General features: G+C 44.6%; 1 protein-coding gene across 2 annotated transcripts in view; it reads right to left on the bottom strand.

Annotated features, from left to right (window-relative positions):
* Positions 1-519: 519 nt before the first annotated feature.
* The window catches only part of LOC311235131 (uncharacterized protein), a 102,241-nt gene continuing 80,246 nt past the window's right edge, over positions 520-22,514 (bottom strand). The window contains exons 1-2 of one of the 2 annotated variants that reach the window (XR_014620129.1): positions 22,192-22,443; positions 520-2,069 (exon numbers count right to left, since the gene is read on the bottom strand). Coding sequence is in view for 1 of the 2 variants with exons in the window: in XM_084322485.1 (XP_084178611.1) it covers positions 1,974-2,069 (96 nt within the window). In the remaining variant the exon portion in view is untranslated. Of the gene's footprint in view, positions 2,070-22,191; positions 22,444-22,514 lie in introns of those variants that run through there. The other variant, XM_084322485.1, reaches the window with a different exon arrangement.

Genomic DNA, 22,514 nt, shown 5'->3' with positions numbered 1-22,514 from the left:
CAAAGCTCATTTAACCAACATGTCATTTGTATTAATTGTTTTACTATTAAACCCATATTGATCAGAAGATCTGTCTACGATATAATTGATGAGTCTGGTTCCACCAGTTTACATTTTCTGTTTTGGTCTGATTGGGTTGGGGTTGAGTGGGGATAGGGGAGGCTCAGGCTCTGGCAAGAGTTCTGGAGAAATTCAGAGTATAAAAAGTTACTAAACTCCCACCCACACATAACACGCAAAAGTGTAAGAAACTGCAAAACCAAGCAGGGCTCTTTTGCCTAGAGGTCACTGTTTGACTGCATTATCGTGAGTCTGATATACATACTGTATATAAAAAGCCACACTCATAGGCATACGCACCACACAGAGCAGCCTGGAGGTAAACATCCACTCAAAAGCACACACACCACAGACTAACCTGGAGGTAAGCATCCACACTCAAAGGCACATGCACTACACAGACTAACCTGGAGGTAAGCAGAGAAGCCATGGTCAAATAACCCAAAAACAGACAGGAACTACAGGCTTTATAGCTTCATAATGTATATTTCTTAAAGGTTTTAACAACATATCTGCTTCATCAGATAGAATACAGTAGCATCATGATAAGAAGCTCTGTGTGTGAGAGAGAGAGAGGGGATATGTTGCCTGGGTGGAATGGTAAATGGACTGCATTTACCACTAGTCCACTACTCTAATCTCAGTGCTTTAGATTACCAGACGACCATTGTTTTGACGTGTTGTTGTTTCTTTGTCTGTCCGTTGGTTGTTTATATTTTCTGTTTATTTGATACTTTAGGAGCACTTTCCTTTTGCTATGCGACTTACTGTGAAGCACTTTGGTTGACAAGTGTCATGTCTAAATGTGCTATACAAATACATTTGATTGATTGATTCTACCTTTTGAGCCACGGCTGCCCATGGTCACAAAGTTGACACATTTCCTCTCTGATTCCATGCATTTCTTAATCCAGTGGTTCTCAGTCGTGTCTCTCCAGTATGAGTCTTGATGCGTTTCTGTACATGATGGTGTCGTCTAAACTCTTTCCCACAAATACTGCAGCTGTATGGTCTCTCTCTCCTGTATGGGTTTTCATAATGCATCAGTTGCCATAGTTTAAACCCTTTCCCACAAACACTTCAACTGTGTGGTCTCTGTCCAGTATGAGACTTCATGTGTATCCGTACATGATGGTGTTGTCTAAACCCTTTCCCACAAACACTGCAACTGTATGGTCTCTCTCCAGTATGCGTTTTTGTGTGTGTCTTTAAGTCTGAGGCTTGAATAAATCCTTTCCCACAAACACTGCAAACGTATGGTCTCTCTCCAGTATGAGTCCTCATGTGCCTCTGAAAGTTTGAAGATTGAATAAATCCTTTCCCACAAACACTACAACTGTATGGCTTCTCTCCAGTATGAGTCTTCATATGGTCCTTCATATGGTCACGCCGGCTAAGGCCTTTCCCACAAACACTGCAGCTGTATTTCTCTCCTGCGTGGATCCTCATGTGGACGGTCAGATTGGATTTAAACCTGAAATTCTTTTTACAAAGACTACAACTGTATGGTTTTTCTCCTGTGTGAATTCTCATGTGGTTATTCATATCCCCAACTTGATTGAATCCTTTACCACATACATTGCAAACATGTGGTCTGTCTCCTGTGTGAGTATACATGTGGTGTGTCAGACTAGATTTTAAATTGAAATTTATGTTACAAATGTTGGTTGGTTCCAATGCTCCACCGTCCTCTCCAGCTCCTGTTTCCATTAGTTCAGTGGAGGTGCTTGGTAGAGGTTCTCCCTCTCTGTTTTCTACAGTCAGATTAAGATGTGGGGACCAACTTTGGTGTTGATCATAGAGGCTTCTTACAGAGTTTACAGTGTATATGGAGTGATTGTTATCGGTCTCCTCCAGCCCTTGAAACTGCTCTCCTTCCTGACTGATCCAGTGTTCCTCCTGTTCCTCTTTAATCAGCGGGGGCTCTGGCTCCTCCTGGTCCAGACTGGGGCTCCTCTGCTGCTGATCAGGGGGAACCTCCTCTTTACAGACAGAGAGTTGTGGGGGATCTGGAGAGAGGAACAGAAAACACAGACTTCATAACACAATACAATAGTGCATGTAAATATATAATGAACCACACTTAAAATATGTTTTCTTCTGCCATCCTCACACAAATTCATATTTATGAATGAAAAAAGTGCTCCATTGTTTATAAAGTCTCATATTATGAAATTTAATGATTTGGTTTATTATAAAACTATGCAAATAATGTACAGAGCTAAAGCAAAGTTACTCCCAGACGGGGTGCAAAGTTTTTTTTTCAATACATGAAAGAAAATATGATTTGAGAGATATTTGTAAATTTACTGTTCAAAAAGCTAAGAAAGGGATTAAAAGGAGGTGTATTTCTATTATTGGGGTTAACTTGTGGAACAATGGTGATATACGGTTAAGAATGAGTAATTCGCTTTTGGTTTTTAAGAAAATGGTTTGTAAAGCTATTTTTGAAAACTACAAGGGTGAATAATACTTTTTTTTGTGCTATTTTCTTTTAGAATACTGTTTGAGTCTTAATTTTTGTTAAGAATATAGGACAGCCATATATAAGCATGCTTCAGTCTGTACCTTCTCAGTCACTGTAAAATCAAATATTGTTAAATGGTGTATATTGTATTGTGTGAGATGATGACTGAATAAACGACTACTACTACTACTACTCTTTGCCCAGACCAAAACCCATGCATAAACAATAAACAATGTGACTAGGCCAACGCTGACTTTCATGAAGAGGGGAAAAAAAATATCGAAATTGACCCAGTTTTAGCATTTTTATCAAACATTTTGTCGACCAAACCACAACCTCCACGCACATGCATATTTTAATCCATGGTTCATAGCGTGCGTGTGTCATCTTAATGATGACGTCACACTGGGTACAGGACAGCAGGGGGCTGAGAGTCACAGGCAGGTAGTGGCAGAAGCAGAGCCTTCTTGTTACTACTAGCCGAGGATCTAGTATCTGTTTCACCTAACACTAGTGCTCCGTGATCATAGCCATTCATCTCTAAAGCTAACCACTATTTGTAAAAGCCACAACCACGTTACCATATTTGTAATAATGTAAATCATTGTGTCGTTGTACATAGTGTTTATAACGTTAGTAGCTAAGTTAGCTAGCTTGGTAGCCAGCATTCTCGAAACTCCTAACATCACCCGATTTAAAATGGTTCTCTCCTCTTTGTATACCTTTGTCCTCACAAGTATTCTGCCAGGGAACTTATGGACACGACAATAGTAGTAGTTATAAGGTGTTTGAGCTTGTAACGTTAACATTAGTTAGCTAATAGCTATCGTTAGGGATGGGAATCGAAAACCGTTGGGAACCGGTTCCTAATTATCCGATTCCTGGAATCGCATGCCTCCGTGACTATCGATTCCCTTATCGCTGCCAGGTTTTTCCTACAGTTGTGCATAACGTTAGCGCCACGCATGTAGCCATGGCAGACTATTTGATTCCTTAAGGGCTCGAAATTGCCTGGGTTTTGGTAATATGCTCCCGAAATGCTCCCGCTGTTTGGCTGCTTCTATGTGCAGTGAAAACTACTCCAATGTTTTAGAACCTAGTCATTGATTTAGTTCAGGGTAAGCTAAGATTAGCCGCGGAGCTAGCGCTAGCTAACGTGAGCTAATGCTAGCTAATCAAGCTCACAGAGAAAGATAAACAGCTGACAGCAGGTAGTACAGGTACAAATACAATAAAAAAGGGGATGGGGCTGTTGTGTAAACCTTGTACTCTTTAGTTCACATATAATAAGAGACAGAGAGCGTGTGATGATCACGTTGACTGTTGTTTACTAGTCGGTAAGCCAGGAAGTACCGTGCAACATACAAACATGTCCGTGTAGCAACACAAGCCAATACCTACAGGACAGGGGCCCGGCGGCGTGAACACTTAAGGTAACTAACTTGCGTTCAGCGTTTCTCTGATTGGCCATGACGCCCACGTGACCGCGCGCTAGCACGCCCCCTTATCCACGCCGCCTGCCGCAGCGCGCGGCAGAGCGGCACTCGCGGAAATAGGCTGCTGCTCGCGGAAATGTAATGTTATGTTCGAATCGCTAGAATACACAACATATTTATCAAAACAACTACCAGATTCACTCATAACGTTATTTCGCGTGACAACACAGAAACTGTACATTGTAACGTTATATAACGCAACGTTATATAATGTTATTTCGCGTTTTTATTCATAACGTTATTTCGCGTGACAACGCAGCTGTCAGAAACTGCACATTGAGGGGGTTTGAATCACTGTACATCAGTGGAGGCTGCTGACTGATTAATGTAAGGTTATGTATATAACCAAGTTCTATGAATTATGGTGACGCTCAGCATCATTCTGCACTCACTTCACTTCGTGCACGAGCACTGAATAAAAAATTCCACAATGTACCTTTACATCCCAACATTCGTCTGGCCACACCCCTATCCGCTTACCTTCATAAGCAGGTGTGTGGTCACCTACTCGCCTCCTTCCCAAACTTTCACCACAAGGCGAGATCAAGGGCCGCAGCGGCGTCCTGATGCTGAGCGTCACCATAATTCATAGAACTTGGTTATATACATAACCTTACGTTCTATTTCATTATGGCTTCCGCTCAGCATCATTCTGCACAAGAGGAGCTGAGCGGGAGCCAAAGCTCGACAAATGTACCCCGCTGAGGCCCCCCACAACCATCAGACCGGGGAGGACCGAGCCCCCCGACCCTCCCTAATGGAGGATACCCTCCCTATTGGAGGACGGGAGGGAGACGGATCCGACCGTGCGAAGAGGAACTCAAGCAACTCAACGCACAGGGTGAGCAGACTAGGGGTGGACGGTATGGTCTAAAATTTATATCACGGTATAATTTGAGGCATAGACGGTAACGGTATATATCACGGTATCAGTGTTTCCGTTAGAATATTTTTTTTTGCCTGATAGGCAGGCTATATAAAGAATGACATCCTCAAGGCATGTCGATTTATAATATTTTAACGTAAAACTAGGCTACTTTTGCGTATAAAGTCATTATATTCCAAATAAAATAAGTCCCGAGTCCGTGCTGCTCCCATTGCAAACAGCGGGCTGGATGCTGGATTTTGCTAGAAGCATATGTAGCTGCAGAGCCGCAGAGCCGCAGAGCCAGCGGCGCTTTCAGGTCTGGTCACAGCTTTCAGCCGTTGGGTGGGGGGGCGCTGTTGAGCGGGCCTGTGACCAGACCTGAAAGCGCCGCTGGCTCTGCGGCTCTGCAGCTACATATGCTTCTAGCAAAATCCAGCATCCAGCCCGCTGTTTGCAATGGGAGCAGCACGGACTCGGGACAGCACGGACCCGCTGCAGCCGTCGTTATCATAACACTACACGCATATCATAATGTTTACAGCAAACTGTAGTTGATCACCAGGTATGTTTTATTAACGTAGAATAATTCATATAAGAAAAACGATAGGGACATCTCTTACTTTTCTCCACTGGTTAAAAATGCCAGGAACTGAAATTGAAACTTGCTGTGCGCCGCAGTGATATGTGTTTATTATGAAATGACAATTGCGTGTTGACACGCCCACTGCGCGAAGCCTCCTAAATAACTTTTTCCAGTTTGCACATATCTATTATATATGACTAATTCTATCGATTTTTAGGGGCAAATGCGATTGAAATAGTCGCGCTGTGGTTACATGACGTCATTGCTATTTTAGAGCTGCACTACCGGTTACACGGTATAGTCAAAATCCATACCGTAGAGCAAATTAATACCGTTTATACCGTATATACCGTCCACCCCTAGAGCAGACCGTGGCTTGACCCCACGACTACGCACACGCACAACCCGCATGCCACCAGGGAACAAACGGAAGGAACAACCCTCGTTACTGTCCCCAGAATCACGGGGTCAGGAGCAAACTCAACCCTGTGGCAAGGCCGTAGCAGCGGAGCGCGAAGGAAGAACCAGACCCACTGAAGGGACTGGATCCCCTGGAAAAAGGGGGCCCGGAGAGGTCAACGACGGCAGGCATCAAGACCCCACCAGGCGGTCACTTAGTGACACCGCCCCCCACATCGCCAGCGTATTCGGATAGAGCCCCTCCAAGAGCGGGCCCTTACCCCCCAATAGTACACCGCCTGGCACACTGACCCTGCAAAACAGGCAGTCAGCATGGCCGTAAAGCACTCAAAAAGAGGTTAATCAACGGAAGCAGGCCGCGCACCGGGGAAACCAGGCAGCAGGCTGTAGACCTGAGCCTGGAGCACTGCGGACGAGACTGGCGCCACAGGGGTCAACTGAAAACAGCTCCCCCGGCGGAAGGGGCGTATATTGTTGTTGAGCACCATGACAAAGCCTCCATCAAAAAAAACCCACCCAGAGGGGTCGAGGCAGAGAAGGCTGACACGATTGGCAGACGTCATGAACGTGCAGGGGCACACTCAACCGGGTAACACCTGGGAGTTGACTCCGCTCCAACACACCAGGGAATCAACCACCCCCTCGGTACACAGACGGTGGTTGTTCCTATAACCCCTCAAGAAAAAACTCCAAACACACCTGCGGGTATACACTGGCTATACCGCAGTACAAGTGTTTCAGTTTTCAAAAAGGGTTATCCCAGGCCTACGGTTTCAACGAAACATTACTTCGGACCGGGCCCGGCAGCTCGGGAAGCACACAGGGTTACCAGAGGAGGTCCAGAAGACCACCCCAACAGCCCCCTTTTCGCCATGCGTGAGAGGAGCGAAAGAAAGGAGAACCAGTCCCTTAGGATAGGGCCAGGTACAACGTGTACCCAACAAAGGGTCTCCATAACGCCTAACCCTGTGACACCCGGGCCGACCCAGCATTTTTCCCCCCGAAAAAAGCACAAGTCGCTCAGGGTACCAGAACAGAAGGTCTGCATCCCCGGCGGACAACGGGTTAACTGACCTGGACCAGCGCGACCAGAACCAGTCCCGTGCCCTAACCACGCCAACATGCCCACTCCAGAAGAGGGGGTAGGTATGCGTGTCGATCTAAAAACATGAAAAGAGGGCGCCACCCAGACGGTCCCATTTGTACCTCGCTCAGTGGCCCACCCCAAGGGCGTGAGACCCCTCTACCTATGTTCTGATCTATTCCGTTATCATCCCCCAGATATGAACGAGAATTCATCGAGACAACCTAGTAAACTGGCGCTCAGAAGAGACAAAACTCCATCCCAGTTGCCCTATAAAATGCTGTTTTAATAACAAGCAACCAAGGCGCACTTAGCCCCCTGCGTGATTCTTAAAAGAAACACCCCGAGCCAGCACTATATACGCGTCGAGACCCAAACACATCAATGGATAGTCTAACAAGACACCAGACATTGTTCCTCCAAGTCGCCTGGGAGAACGACACGGAGCCGTCGTGCTTCATGTTCCTTCCTCTTTTTATTTAAAAAAGAAAGAAACATAGACTGACATGAATCCCACGTGACGCAGCTGAGGGTATTTTTTTTTTACATTTTTACATCCCGACCCTCGCCACAGGGAGGAGACGGAAATCCCCAGAGAGACTTTCCACGCGAGCTGTATAGATTGAAAAGAATATATTGCAACATTTGAGCTATGTAACACTTGGGTTAGGGCTCTCCGAGGAGGAGGCACGGAACCAATACACTCAATAATCGAATTGAATCGAATACACACACAATAGAGCAGAACTTTTTTTTTTTAATCTTTCTTCCCCTCCTTTTTCCCGATTTTTCTCCCATCCCACCCTTCCTGGTTGTTGCGTACTTTCCCCTACTGTTGGTCCGGGAGACCGGAGACTGTCACATGCTTTCCTCCGACGCATGTGCAGCCTGGGGCAGGCCAACCTGGCCGCGCAGGTTCTCACCGGGGAGAGTGTAGCGTGTGGGAGGCCACACTATCTCTCCTTAGTTCCAACCCTTGCTGAGCAGGCGCCCCGACCGAACTGTAGGGGTCGCTGTCCACAACGCCCAGGACCCACCCTTCAGCTTTCCCACCCCCTGATACAGCCAATTGTATCAGTGTGAGAGGCCAGCCAAGCTGATAGCAACGCCGGGAGCTGGATTCGAACAGGCGAATCCAGTGTCAGAACTCCTTTTTTGAAGTTCTACTCACCTTGACAATCTGAGGAGGAGGCTCTGAACTCTGAGGAGGCTCCCTCACTGGGAAGGAGAGTCCGAACTCACAGAAGGCACTTCTCTCTGAGGAGGAGCTTTGTGAGGAGGAGCTCTGACAACTCCCTGAAACAGATCCATAACATGGACCTGAACAACCCACGGAAGTCTTACCAATGGCGGGGGAATTTCCGCGGTGCACACGCCCAATCTTCCAGGGCATGGGACCAGGACCCTCCCCCCCCCCCCCTCCCCTCTTACCCTGTAACGTGCCGAACAGCAACGTGACAGGAACCTTGAAGGACAGGAGGTTTTAACCCCTGACCAATCAGAAAAGGGGAGGAAAGGATTACCAGTTCACCCCTTTACGACCCCTCACCCATGATACGATGTAATGACAAGTAGAGCATGACACAGTCATAGCCTGCTACATGAAGCATCGAACAGCCTCACATAGCTCATGTGATAACCTGCTACCTGAGTTTTACTAAGGAAAACACAGAACAGAGAGGGCCCCTTTAAGAGCCCCGGTCCAGACTTACACATGTGCTTCTGTGGGCCAACCTAACCCAGTTGTAGATCACAAAGACACACACAACCCTTCATCACAACAAAAAATGGCACAGTACACTCCTACTACAGAGGAACGCCGTTTTTCATAACGAGAGAAGACAGAATCCTCGATTATGTATTGGCCACAGGCCTTGCTAAGCACACATGATAAGTGACCAAACAATCTTTTCTTTAGGAAAAAATTGTTTCTCAAGCGGAAAGCACAACCCCAGCAATTAAGCTGAGGGTTACATCGTATCCCCACAAACACAGTGACACAATATATTGTAACCAAACATGTCTGAGAGGAGGGGGGGAAGCCCCAGGGAAACCGGGGGGATCACCTCTCCTACCTTACCCTTGATACGACCAAGTTGAACAGGTAACCCTGTTAATATGTGAACACACTGTTCATTGTCATCACAGGCTGAGAAAAGAATTCATTCCTCAATCACATGTCACTAAGCATAGCTTCACAGGTTAATTAACCCCCTTAGTTGTGAGTTCACCCACGTTACAAACGTTACATGAACACACATGTTCTCGTCACAACTAACCAGATCATTTTTACACATGTAAACAACAACGCCGATTTCTATGGAGAGAGAAGCTATACCAGTGACAAGACAATTCACACACAACACGCGTCGTATCCTCAATGTATTGCAGCAACACACGTTTTGGAAAACATCGTTATTACAAAACATTTAGAAGGGAAGGAAAGAAGAAGTGTTTAAAGTCCGGTCGGGACTCCTACCCTGAGCGCAGGCCGAGAGAACTGCAATCTGGTTAACGGGACACCGAAGTCGAACACAGCATCTCCCGCGTTTGCGACGAGGGTAACATCGCTGCGCCACCCAGCCGCTACGTTTCTCCATGTTGACGCAGTCCTCGCTGGCAGGGCTCCCGGTGTAGGTTCGACTAACATCCTCTGTCAAGGATGACGTCGTAGTCAGAGTGTTTAAGGCATGTTATAGTCATAGCAACGTTCAACAGTGTAGCATTAAGCTAACAGCCGCTCTCGACTGATAGCAACAAGCTAACGTTTCCTAGCCTAGTGACACAACGGGCTAGCGCTGCATCTAACAGCTGACTGGCTAACAGGTAGGCCACAACTAGCACGCAGCTAAGCAGCTATCACCTGAACTGTACACAACAACATAACAAGCCACACTTCAGACAGGCCGCCGTCTGAAACCCTCCTCATCCTTAAGAGAGAAGAGAAAAAGAAATGTCAAACACAGTTTTAAACGGTGATTTTACCAGACATACGGCGGAGCCGGCACAATTCCCATCTGGGCTGCAGCCAACTTGAACATGGATCTTCCGATAACGAAAATCCATGCCCACATTTCCTCGTTTAGGGTGTACTTCCACTCAAGTGAAAGATGGGGCCTGCACGGGACAGAGAAGCATCCGCTTGTCCAGAGAATCCCGGGTTTTAACCAGGCCTCTGTCGCGGCCCACTAGTTGACCATCATGGGCTTCAGACCAAGATCCTCCGTCCGCCGCTTAAGAAGCCTAGCAGAGGAGCCCAATCTGGGGCTGGCGTTCGTAAAATTGTCAGTTAACCCCCACAGCATCAACAGACAACCAGAGCTTGCAAGCAAAACAGTACTTACCCCACCCTGGAAGCCACCGCTTCCTCACAACAGTCGGTACTTCCCACAGTCCAGCTGTATGGCCGGAGGGCCAAACCCATCCAGCCGCAGCAAGGAGGACTGCAGTTGGGGAGCATGTCAGCGGCGCGAGCCCCTAATACGAAAAAGCCGGTGGAGGTCACTCAGAATGATCATCATCTTCCAGACACTCCAGTGACGAAGACAATATCGCCGTATTTTCTCGAAAATAGTGAGAGAGAAAATAAAGATATGATGTCAACGTATCTCCCGTTCTTTTGTTTTCCAACTTTCTTCTACTAACAACCTCGTCAAGTGTGGGATCTACCGAAGGCACTTCCTTGTGGTGAAAGTGAAGAAGGAGGCGAGTAGGTGACCACACACCTGCTTATGAAGGTAAGTGGATAGGGGTGTGGCCAGACGAATGTTGGAATGTAAAGGTACATTGTGGAATTTTTTATTCAGTGCTCGTGCACGAAGTGAAGTGCGTGCAGAATGATGCTGAGCGGAAGCCATAATGAAATAGAACTACATTAGCTGCTGTGCTGTAGGCCAAAGCAGAGGTACAGTAAAAGCACAGGTACAGTAGGTTACATTGATTGATTAACTACATTACAACATGCAAGCCAGCGCAGAGGTACAGTAGGTTACATGATTGATTGATTAACTACATTACCTGCTATCAGGGACCGAAACTAAAGCCCGCCGCCCGCCAGGGGCGGGCTGTTTTTACCTTTGGCGCATGACACTTAGAGGGCTGCCCGCTGTGTGGCGTGTAGTTCATAACTTCATAACGATACTCTTGTGCGAGTACAGATTATAGCCGCTCGTCTTTTTTTTCTCCGCCGCGAGATCGTTAAAAAACTACAAGTCCCACATCGCACTAGGTCCAATCACAGTAGAGTGACGTGACTGGTTTCATGAGAAAAAAAGCAAATGACCAATCGGAAGCCATCATTCATTTGGCTTGTTTACTTCATCTGCTCTAGTCTATATCGGACCTCCAAGAGTTCTAACGTTACTGTTTAAACAATGACCCAGTCAACTATTCACTTTTAGTTTAATACATGACGAGGCATTGTCTAACGGTATCTAGCTGGCTAGCTACTGATAGCTGCTGATATCAACAAATGCTCCAGCAATAGTCTACTCGAGTGCATAATACCTCCGGTCCCTCGTTAGCTAGCTTAGCTAGCTCACGTTGATCCATATGTCCCAGTAAACTAAATTGTCTTAACGTTATCTACCGGGCTAGCAGTAGCTACAGATAGCTCCTGATATCAATGTCTTATAACATTGATTGAATGCGTATTCTAGCTGAGGGCATGTTGAATGTGATTTGACAAAAGAACGGTAACGTTATAAATAGGTCCAGCTGCATCGCCGGAGAATCCTTGCATGCTGAATGTAGGGTCTAGCTGAATATAGGGTCTAGCTGCAGGGCCGGAGAATCCTTGCTGGAGCTGGAGGCTACTCAAGTATACACACAGACAGTGGAGCTGTTTGCAGATAGCAAGCATTTTGACTTATTGCGTGGTGGCGATGTCTCGCAGATAATACAACTACAAGTATGATTATATAATATATATTTTATTTAAAAAAAAAATTGTTATATAAAATATATATATATATTTTTTTAATCAAAAAAAAATTGGCAGGTAAGAAATATGCTTGGCGGGTAGACTCTTCCCATCTACCCGCCACTGGCCGGTGAGTCAAAAAGTTAATTTCGCTCCCTGCCTGCTATGCAGTAGGCCAGCCAAATTCCTAATCACCATTCGAAAAAATCGATAAGTGTATAGATCCAATGTGTGTACAGTGTAACACATGATTCCACAGGGCTGAGAGCCCCCTGAATGAACCCTGGTACTCCGGCTGCATGGGTGGACTGGAAAATGTGGAGTACAGGATTTTTTCCCCCATCCATTTTCATTGAGTCCATTCCAAAATCCCTTATGTCATCTGGGAGACGATAGGGGGGCGCTTTTTTCCACATCTGATCGCCGGCGGCACTCAGGTATACTAGGGTAGGCTTGCGTGATGCAATATGATTTCAGATCGCTAAAAAAATTTATAAAGAATTCCGAGAAATCTCGTGAGTGGCTTTCAACGAGATATTAATAATTCCGAGAATACTCGTGAGTGGCAGTGAAAGTGTTAACGGGGAATGCCACCGATTTTAAGAATTCTTCCTGTGCACCAGCCACCAGGAAAGTTCAGTCAGTATTTATGAACACACGCCACTCTTTCCTAAAGCTAGAAATCAGAGAGAGAACCCTTCAATCAGTGATGTCACTGGGATGTAAAATCACGGGCTGTGACAATAAATGGGGCTCTGACTTTATGAGGCCATAAAATGTTTGTGAGCTCTTGTGAGGTTTATATTCTCAGTGTTTCCCACAGGATTTTCAGAGACTATGGGGGGTGAACCTCCGACCCTCTAGGGGCGGAACTTTTTTTTTGTTGGTACATTTTAAAGTTAAATGCATCAATCTGGTGCACTTTGAGAGCAAAATAAAGAGGCTATATCTATGATGAACTTTGTGCTCAAAACACAAAATCGACTAGAGCTTCCCAATCCTCTCCTCGAAGCACCCCAGCCGTTCAATGTATTTGTTAAATTCCACCACCACCAGCACACCTGATTCAACTTAACTAGCCCTTTATTAGTTGAATCAGGTGTGCTGGTGGTGGAATTTAACAAATACATGGAACGGCTGGGGTGTCTCGAGGAGAGGTTTGGGAACCACTGGACTAGAGCATACATTTGAGCCATCAAAGAAATGAAGCAAAAGTGGTTACCTGTGTTTATTTTTCAGAAAATAAAAAAATATAGTAGATTACTATTACGACTACTACCACTGCCAATACTACCGATACATCCCTATTGGCAAACTTTATATTTAAAAAAAAATTGTAACAAATAATAATAATAAAAATGTAATTTCTTTTTTCAATTTTTTGGTTCATTATACAACTGTGGCGGGCCACCACAGTCTATGTAATTAATGGGAAACCCTGATTCTGGCATTGCTATAAGGTATCTGAAACAGTAGTTACGGCTCTGTGAGCTTCTGAGATTTGACGTATTTCCGAATGCACCAGACTTTTGGGGCAGGAGGTCGATTTGATTGACATCCTAAAGTACCCATGCATTCGAGGGCAAGGTTAAAAAAAAGTGGAGATAGATATCAACCCTTACATGCTACCTTGCCAGGAAATGGACGATGGTTTGTTCCAAATCTTGATTGGAAAGAAATCAGTGCAGTCACTTACATTGGAGTCACTTGACCTCTCACCTCAAGATAGCTGAATGAAATTGGGCTCTGGAACCCCAAAAGTCTCACCTTTACAACCATGTCAGATTTGTGATCATCAGACTTACGGTCGTTGTACAAAGATCTATACTTTCTTTATTATATGTTGCCTATTTCTGCATACTGACCTGAGACTCTTGTGAGTGCAATGAATGCCATGTGTAATGTGAGTAGTCGTGATAATGTTCAGCCACTTTACTGCACCCTTGCACATCAATATAATGTGAAATTATTTTAGCTTGTCGAATGTGTACTTATTTGTATTTAATTATAGTTGAACATGTTTTATTGCACATAGCGCAGACCACAGACAGTTTATTGTTTATTGTATTATAAATATCTGCTTTTATTATTCTGTAAACTGTTTTATTCCTTTAGGCTGTGGAGCAAACAGAGAGTAAGAATCATATTGTACTTGTTACTATGGCAAATAAAATCTGAATCTGATAGACCTTTTAATGTGGTAACAAAAACAATTTATATTTGGCCTGTGTAAAACATGAGATTGTGACCCTTTACACTCTGAAACTAGATATGGGTCAGCTATGATAGCTTCCTTTTAAACTATTCAACTTTAGCATTGCATCCCTTTAATGAAGGCTACTTGTCATATTTTGCATGGAAAAGCTGAACATATGAACATTTTAATATTTATTTTGATATAATATGGGGGAGACAGTGGCTTAGGAGGTAGAGCAGTTATAATCAGAAGGTTCCCAGTTCAATTCCAGGTCCTCCTGGCAGCATGCTCTAAAAAGCAGTCCATTTACGAAATATAGTTGATTGATTGATTGACATTTTTATTAACAGATTGCAGAATGGGTACAATTACAATACAGTACAGCTCAATACACACAATTGTTATGGGGATGCAGACCAGAGAAAGACTTTCGTCTCGTTTACATCAGGGTCCCCCATTTTCAATTGATCATAACATATATGACATACATGACATACAGATACAGTACTGCTACATCTATACATTTATGACATACCATATTTACAAATACAGTACTGTTTTTGATACAAGAACGAAGAGTCTAAAAAAAGAGTGTATATACATTTGACGAAGAAACTGTACATTGGAGGAGGTTGGTAGGTACAGATAGACAGTACTGCTACATCTATACATTTATGACCGGAGTGTTGAATGTCCCGTGATTAAGACTAGGGATGCACGATATTGATTTTTTGACACCGATACCGATACCTTTATGCTCCTCAAGCCGATATTTATTGTATTATAATATTTTTTTTAACTGTATATATATATATATATATATATATATTTTTTTTTATCATTTTTTTTTTTTTTTTTTTTTAGTATTTATAAGCTCCGACGTCATCGGTACTGCTATCGGTACTCGAGAAATTATGGAGTTTTTTTTTGAGGAATTTAAACGTCGCAAACTAATCTTGTTGGCAGTTGTCTATATCTCTCCTGCCTCTGTGTCTCTGCCTGCGCGGGGAGCTCTGTGCTCTCTGCCTGCTGTGCTCTCTCCTCTCTTCCCCTCCCTCCCACACACACACACACACACACACTCACCTCACTCACACACACACACACACACACACAGACACGGGTGCTGCGCTGCCGAGTACAGACGGCTCTGCTCTCATAATGGCGGACAGAACAAAATGTTCAAAAGTCTGGGTCTATTTTACTAAAGTCGATGCTGACAACGCTTGTTGCCACAAGTGCAACAAGACATTTGCCAGTAATGTATAAGCGCTGGTACTTGTCAATGTGGCTGGCGGGGAGAAAACGTTAGCTCCGAGTAGAGTAATGGCTGACAATCCGGAGGTAAATAAACGAACGAGAGCTTCTGATTGGTGGTAAGAAGAAGAGGTGGGTGCAAGCCGTGGGACGTAATTGGCAGATCGACTGTCTGTCTCCGAATGTAACGCGACTACGTCACAGCCAAGAAAGGGAGCGCTGGATTTGTGAAAAACTCCCTGTTCCTAAACCACACGCTATCAGTTTTACCACAGTACTGGCAAAACGGGAGGAGGCTATAATAAAAACAAGCGCCCTTCATCCAAATCCACCCACACCGGATTTCTTTTAACCAAAAAATGTATTATATGTTATCGGAGCTATCAATAACGTTATCGAGTTTATCGGGATGACGTCACGGTCATAATTGCTGATATCGGCCCGATAATTATCGGCCCGATAATTATCGTGCATCCATAATTAAGACGGGGAGGACGCGACCCTCTCTGCGCCGCCCCTGTGCCTCAAAATAGATTCGCTATCAGCTCTATCTTCAATCTTTCAAAATGTTCAGTTGCTATCGCTATCAGCTCTATCTTTCAAAATGTTCAGTTGCTATTGCATGCACTCATCTGTTTCACACTACACACTTGCGTGCATGCTTATCAACTGTCCATCTGCAACACTACTATCACCGACATCTAAGAAGGGAGATCCGCCCTTGAATGGCCCTTCTAAGGTTTCTCTCCCCCACACTGCCTGTGGAGCATTTTTTCCTATTGTTAGGTTTTAGTGAGTTTTTCCTTACCTTCGCGTGGGGTATGTCTGGGAGTGCTTGCATTCTTTCATTTATTTGCATTTATTTTAAATTTGTTGGACCTTATGGTGTCCTTGTTCTGTTCTTGACTTATTGTTATGTTTTCTTCTTGACTTGTTTAAAGAAGACCTGTACGGCCCATGGGGACATTAACGTGTGTTGTTGGGCCTTATAAATAAATTTGATTTGATTTATGACATACCAGATTTACAAATACAGTACTGTTTTTGATACAAGAAGAGTCTAAAAAAGAGAGTATATACATTTGATGAAGAAACTGTACATTGGAGGAGGTTGGTAGTTGGGAGGCTGGTAGGAGGGGTGGAGGGTTGGGTAGGTGGGGTGGGGTGGGGGGGGGGGGGGGGAAACTGTACATTGGATTATCGACTAAACCTTACTTGGTCCCAAGAAGAGGGTCTCGTGTATTATTGGGTTTAAACATTTATTGTACATCGGAGGGGGTTGCGTTAGGACATTTACAGGGGCCAGTTTCGAATTGCAGTCTCTTGTAGGTGCTCTTTGAGAGTGGTTTTGAAAGTGGGTAGTGATTCACATTCCTTTACAGCTGTGGGTAGGGCGTTCCACATTGATGTGGCATAATTGCGAAACGTGTTTAGTCCCTTGTTTGAGCTGAATCTGGGTTTAACATGATTTGTGGAGCTCCCTCTGGTGTTGTGATCGTGGTATTCACTGACCTTTGGGAAGTATTTTGACATGTACATGGGTACCTTAGTCGTGTAGTGAATCTTGTAGACCAGGCCCATTGCAAGTTGCTGTACTCTGTCGTCTACTCTAAGCCATCCTAGGTTGTCAAAGTGGGCAGGGGTGAGGTGGGTTCTAGGAGTAAGGTCAAGCAGTAGTCTGACCAGTTTGTTTTGAGATGTTTGTAATTTTGTTTTTAGCGCCTTTGAGGTGCTTTGGTACCATGAGGTGCAAGCAAGTTCAAGTTCAAGTTCAAGTTCTTTAATAGTTGTCATACAGAAGTACAGAATACTTTCATACAAAATGCTTCTTACTGTTACGCTCCAGAGACTGTGCTAGACAAGATAGTATCAAATAACATAATAACATAATATAGCATGAATTTAGAAGAAGAAAATGAGGTCACAGTTGTTCGTTATAGACATATGTACAATGTTCTGAGTTACCATATAATATACAATACACAACTATGCAGTGTACTAGTGTACAGTACTATCTAGTGCAAAGCAGAAATGGGATGAGGTACAATTTTAGGTACAATTTACAGTAAGGTGTACGAGTTGTAGTGCAATCCTTCATCCATAAATATAAAGTGTGGGGAGTGGGTGCTACAGTGTGTTTGTTTAAAGTGGGTGTGTGCTATAAAGTGTGTGTAGTGGGTGCTACAGTGTGTTTGTTTAAAGTGAGTGTGTGCGTGTGGATGTGTGTGCTATGTGTGTTTGGTGGTTGTTGTTGTGTAGTGTTCATTCATTGTTCGTTTAGCAGCCTGATGGCCTGGGGATAGAAGCTACTTCTGAGTCTTTCTGTGCTCGCCTTGAGACTCCTGTATCGCTTGCCTGACGGCAGCAGTTCAAAGAGGCAGTTGTTCGGGTGGCTCGAGTCCTTAATAATTCTCTTAGCCTTCCCCTTGCAACGCTTGTAGTAAATGTTCTGGAGGGTGGGGAGCCCCCCTCCGGTTGTGCGTTCGGCTGAACGTGTCACTCTTTGTAGTCTGCTTTGGTCTTTTGCAGTGCTATTCCCAAACCAGGAGGTGATGTTGCCGGTCAAGATGCTCTCTATTGTACATGAGTAGAAGTTCTTAAGGATCTTCTGGCTGACTTGGAACTTCCTTAGGCGCCTGAGGAAGTAGAGGCGTTGTCGTGCCTTCTTCACCACACTGTTAATGTGTATGGTCCATTTCAAGTCCTCGGATATGTGGGCTCCGAGGTACTTGAAGCTGTTGACTCTCTCAACCGGTGCCCCGTCGATGCTGAGGGGGCTGTAGTCCTTGACCCCCGACCTCCTGAAGTCCACAATCATCTCCTTTGTTTTGCTGACGTTCAGGGAGAGGCTGTTTTCCTGGCACCATCCCGCCAGGACCTTGACCTCTTCCAGGTAGGCCCTCTCGTCGTTGGCAGAGATCAGGCCCACCACCACTGTGTCGTCAGCAAATTTGACGATTGTATTGCTACTCCGCTGAGCCACACAGTCGTGTGTGTACAGGGAGTAGAGGAGGGGACTCAGAACACAGCCCTGGGGGGCCCCTATGTTGAGGGTGATGGATGAGGAGGTGCAGTTGCCTGCTCTCACCACCTGGGGTCTGCCAGTCAGGAAGTCCAAGACCCACTGGCAGAGGTCATAGCCCAAGCCCAGGTCCCTGAGCTTGGCTATGAGTATGGAGGGGACTATGGTATTGAATGCCGAGCTGTAGTCGATGAATAGCATTCTCACATAGTTCCCCTGCCTCTTGTCCAGGTGTGATGCTGCTGTGTGCAGCACATGGGATATGGCGTCCTCCGTGGACCTGTTGGGGCGGTATGCAAATTGCAGGGGGTCCATGTTGATGGGGAGGGAGGAGCAGATGTAGCCCTTTACTAGCTTCTCAAAGCACTTCATGGCTATGGAGGTGAGAGCTACAGGGCGGTAGTCGTTGAGGCAAGCAGGCTTGGATTTTTTGGGTACAGGGATAATAGTGGACTTCTTCAGGCAGGTGGGGATGACAGCCTGTTCTAAGGACAGGTTAAATATGTCAGTGAATACTGGGGCCAGTTGGTCGGCACAGACTTTTAGGACGCGGCCGGGGATGCCGTCCGGACCTGCTGCCTTCCTGATATTCACTTTTTTAAAGGTCCGCCTCACCTCATGCTCTGTTACCCTGAACACTGCGCCTCCATCAGCAGCCGACCCCCCCCCCCCCATTGCCGAGGCTTGTGGGCTGGTGTTGTTATTACCAGCATCAAACCTCGCATAGAAGGTATTGAGCATACCGTAGTCGTAGTACCCTTGAATGAGTGCTCCTACCAGAGAGGAGATCCGTAATCAAGTTCGTTGGTTGACTTTTTTTTATTACATTGGATGCCATTTTGTCACATGGAACCTAGGTATGTAATTTCATCTTTCCTTGTGAGAATATTGTCACCCACTGTAACTGAGAAGCCGTCGGTCTTGCTGAGTTTGTTATTTCAAGTTTCAAGTTTCAAGTTTCTTTAATAGTTGTCATACAGAAGTACACTATTAAAGAAACTTGAAACTTGAAACTTGAAATAACAAACTCAGCAAGACCGACGGCTTCTCAGTTACAGTGGGTGACAATAACCGAAGAGAATGGACTGTTTTACCCAGGTGTAATGATAGTTTGTTATCAGCGAGCCAGATGCAGAACAGTTGAATATAGGCCTAGTTAGAATATGCTCAAATGGAAATACTCTAGTAAATAATATTTTAACACTTTAATCGCCGATGACGTGTTTAGACGTCATTCCTAGCCATGCTCATTCTGCCGAAGACGCCGTAACTCGTCTTTGATGTCAATATTTCAAAAATCTGTGATCGAAATCATATTTCTCCTCCGGGGTCCTGAGATATACTGCTGATCTCCACTCAACTCTCTAGCGGTTCAAGAGCGCCATCTGGTGGCCGATCGGCAGATCGCCAACAGGAAGTGACTCGTCAAACAGGAAGTGCTCATCCATAAATCGACCGGGCACTCGCGATCATTAGCAGGACTCTATCTCAACACACTGGATAATCAATCGCTCGCCCTAACTCAATAAACAACGTTATTTGGACGTATATAGTATTATACAACCTGGAAATGGTTCATCAGGATCAACATCCCATAATCGAAAACTGTCTACTCCACGCTGATCGTCCAACGGCGTGAGTAAGATACGGTGAGTTTCAACGTTATTTTCTAACGTATTCTATACTATTACTAACTGATCTGATGATCATATGACCCACACTAGATGAATGGTATAACATTGCCCACGGAATTATAAACGCCCCCTCGCCCATCCGGTCAATATCAGATGATACGTAGTAACTTCTAGAAGTACCTCCAGTTGAAATTTTTCATATGGCACCGATCGCTACCAAACTGTATTTGATCATCAATATAATGCATTTGGGGCTATAAATCAAGTTCTGAAGAAAGCTGCAGAAAACGATAAAAACACTTATACTTTAGAGTAGACCATATTTTAGTATGAATATGTGAATGAAAAAGTATATCGTTGCTACACCCTGAACAATGGATATAAGACATTGAATGGGCCATAATAATGTCAATTTAGCAATAGAATTTAAAAAGTTATAGCCCTGCAAAGAAGGGAAACTTCTCCATAGACAAATAGAGCTGGCTAGGAATGGTAAATTATGAATTTAACCATGGCGATCAAAGTGTTAATGAGCTCATACAAAGTTGTATATTAATCTGCATATGGCTCGCCGACAACAAACTATCATTACACATGGGCAAAACAGAGTCCATTCTCTTCGGTTCAAATAACAAACTCAGCAAAACTGACGGCTTCTCAGTTACAGTGGGTGACAATATTGTCACAAGGAAAGATGAAATTACCTACCTGGGTTCCATCCTAGAGGCTAATCTTTCCTGTGACAAAATGGCATCCAATGTAATAAAAAAAGTCAATCAACGAACTCGATTCTTGTACCGGATCTCCTCCCTGGTAAACAAGAATACCCTGAAGACTCTGGCAGGAGCACTCATTCAAGGGTACTACGACTATGCTTGCACCTCATGGTACCAAAGCACCTCAAAGGCACTAAAAACCAAATTACAAACATCTCAAAACAAACTAGTCAGACTACTGCTTGACCTGACTCCTAGAACCCACCTCACCCCTGCACACTTTGCCAACCTAGGATGGCTTAGAGTAGACGACAGAGTACAGCAACTTGCAATGGTCCTGGTCTACAAGATACACTATACGACCAAGGTACCCATGTACATGTCAAAATACTTCCCAAAGGTCAGTGAATACCACGATCACAACACCAGAGGGAGCTCCACAAATCATGTAAAACCCAGATTCGGCTCAAACAAGGGACTAAACACGTTTAGCAATTATGCCACAACAATGTGGAACGCCCTACCCAAAGCTGTAAAGGAATGTGAATCACTACCCACCTTCAAAAACGCTCTCAAAGAACACCTACGGGAGACTGCAATTCAAAACTGGCCCCTACAAATGTCCTAACCCAGTTGTACAATAAAGACCAAGCATGGCTTTGTCAGTATTCCAATGTACAGCCCCACCCCCACCTACCCAACCTCCTCCAATGTACAGTTTCTATGTCAAATGTATGTCAGTATTCCAATGTACAGTGTCCCCCCCCCCCCCCCCCCCCCACCTCCAATGTACAGCCCCACCCCACCTACCCAACCTCCCCCAATGCACAGTTTCTATGTCAAATGTATATACACTCTTTTTCTGGATTTTTTTAGTATCACAAACAGTACTGTATTTGAAAATCTGGTATGTCATAAATGTATAGATGTAGCAGTACTGTCTATCTGTATGTCGTGTGTGTCATATGATGAATTGAAAATGGGGGACCCTGATGGAAACAAGATGAAAGTCTTTCTCAGGTCTGCATCCTCTTAACAATTGTATGTATTGAGCTGTACTGTACCCATTCTGCAATCTGTTAATAAACTTTTCAATCAATCAATTTCAACCAAGGCCAGCAGAACATATTGGTACATAGCAGTATGTAAAACCATGAGTCTGAAACTCCTCCTAAGAAGTTCAACATGTGTTTACAGTACACTACAGACAGTACTAGGCTAGCTACATATAATTTCATTACATTGCTCCAATTTTGTTCGGCCCAAAGCCTTATAATGAAGGCTCTGGTTCTGCCCTTTTATTTTGAAGGCGAAGTCAACCAGAAGTAGCTCTAGTTACTGATAACTTGACGCCTCCGTGGCGTGCTCCGTTCCGCCATTACTGGACGTAACAGATTCCAACTAACGTTAGGCCTAAACTATACACTTATCCCCAACACGTTAGCTAAATAAATTAAACCACAAACCTGCTATTTGTAAATTCGTCTCCGATTTCAGAAATATATCCAGTAGTTTGTTTTGACGCTCAATCTCTCTTTTAGAAAGATAATCATTCTCTTCACGATCTTTTACCACTTGTTCAAATACTCCAATTATCTCCTCAGCAGCTGCTGTCAATCGCTTGATAACAAAATCCTTTATTTGTTCTATTTCAGACATGTCTAAATGTGACAGTAAACACTGAGGTGTTAACATTTCCACCACCAGCCTCCAGCTAACCCACCTATCTTGAGCTACGGAAGTAAATAATGGAGTCTCTCTCTCTCTCTCTCTCTCTCTCTCTCTCTCT

The sequence above is a fragment of the Notolepis coatsorum genome (assembly GCF_963971535.1).
Source record: "Notolepis coatsorum genome assembly, chromosome: 10".
Lineage (NCBI taxonomy): Eukaryota > Metazoa > Chordata > Actinopteri > Aulopiformes > Paralepididae > Notolepis > Notolepis coatsorum.
This window is presented reverse-complemented; position numbering and strand designations above follow the sequence as displayed.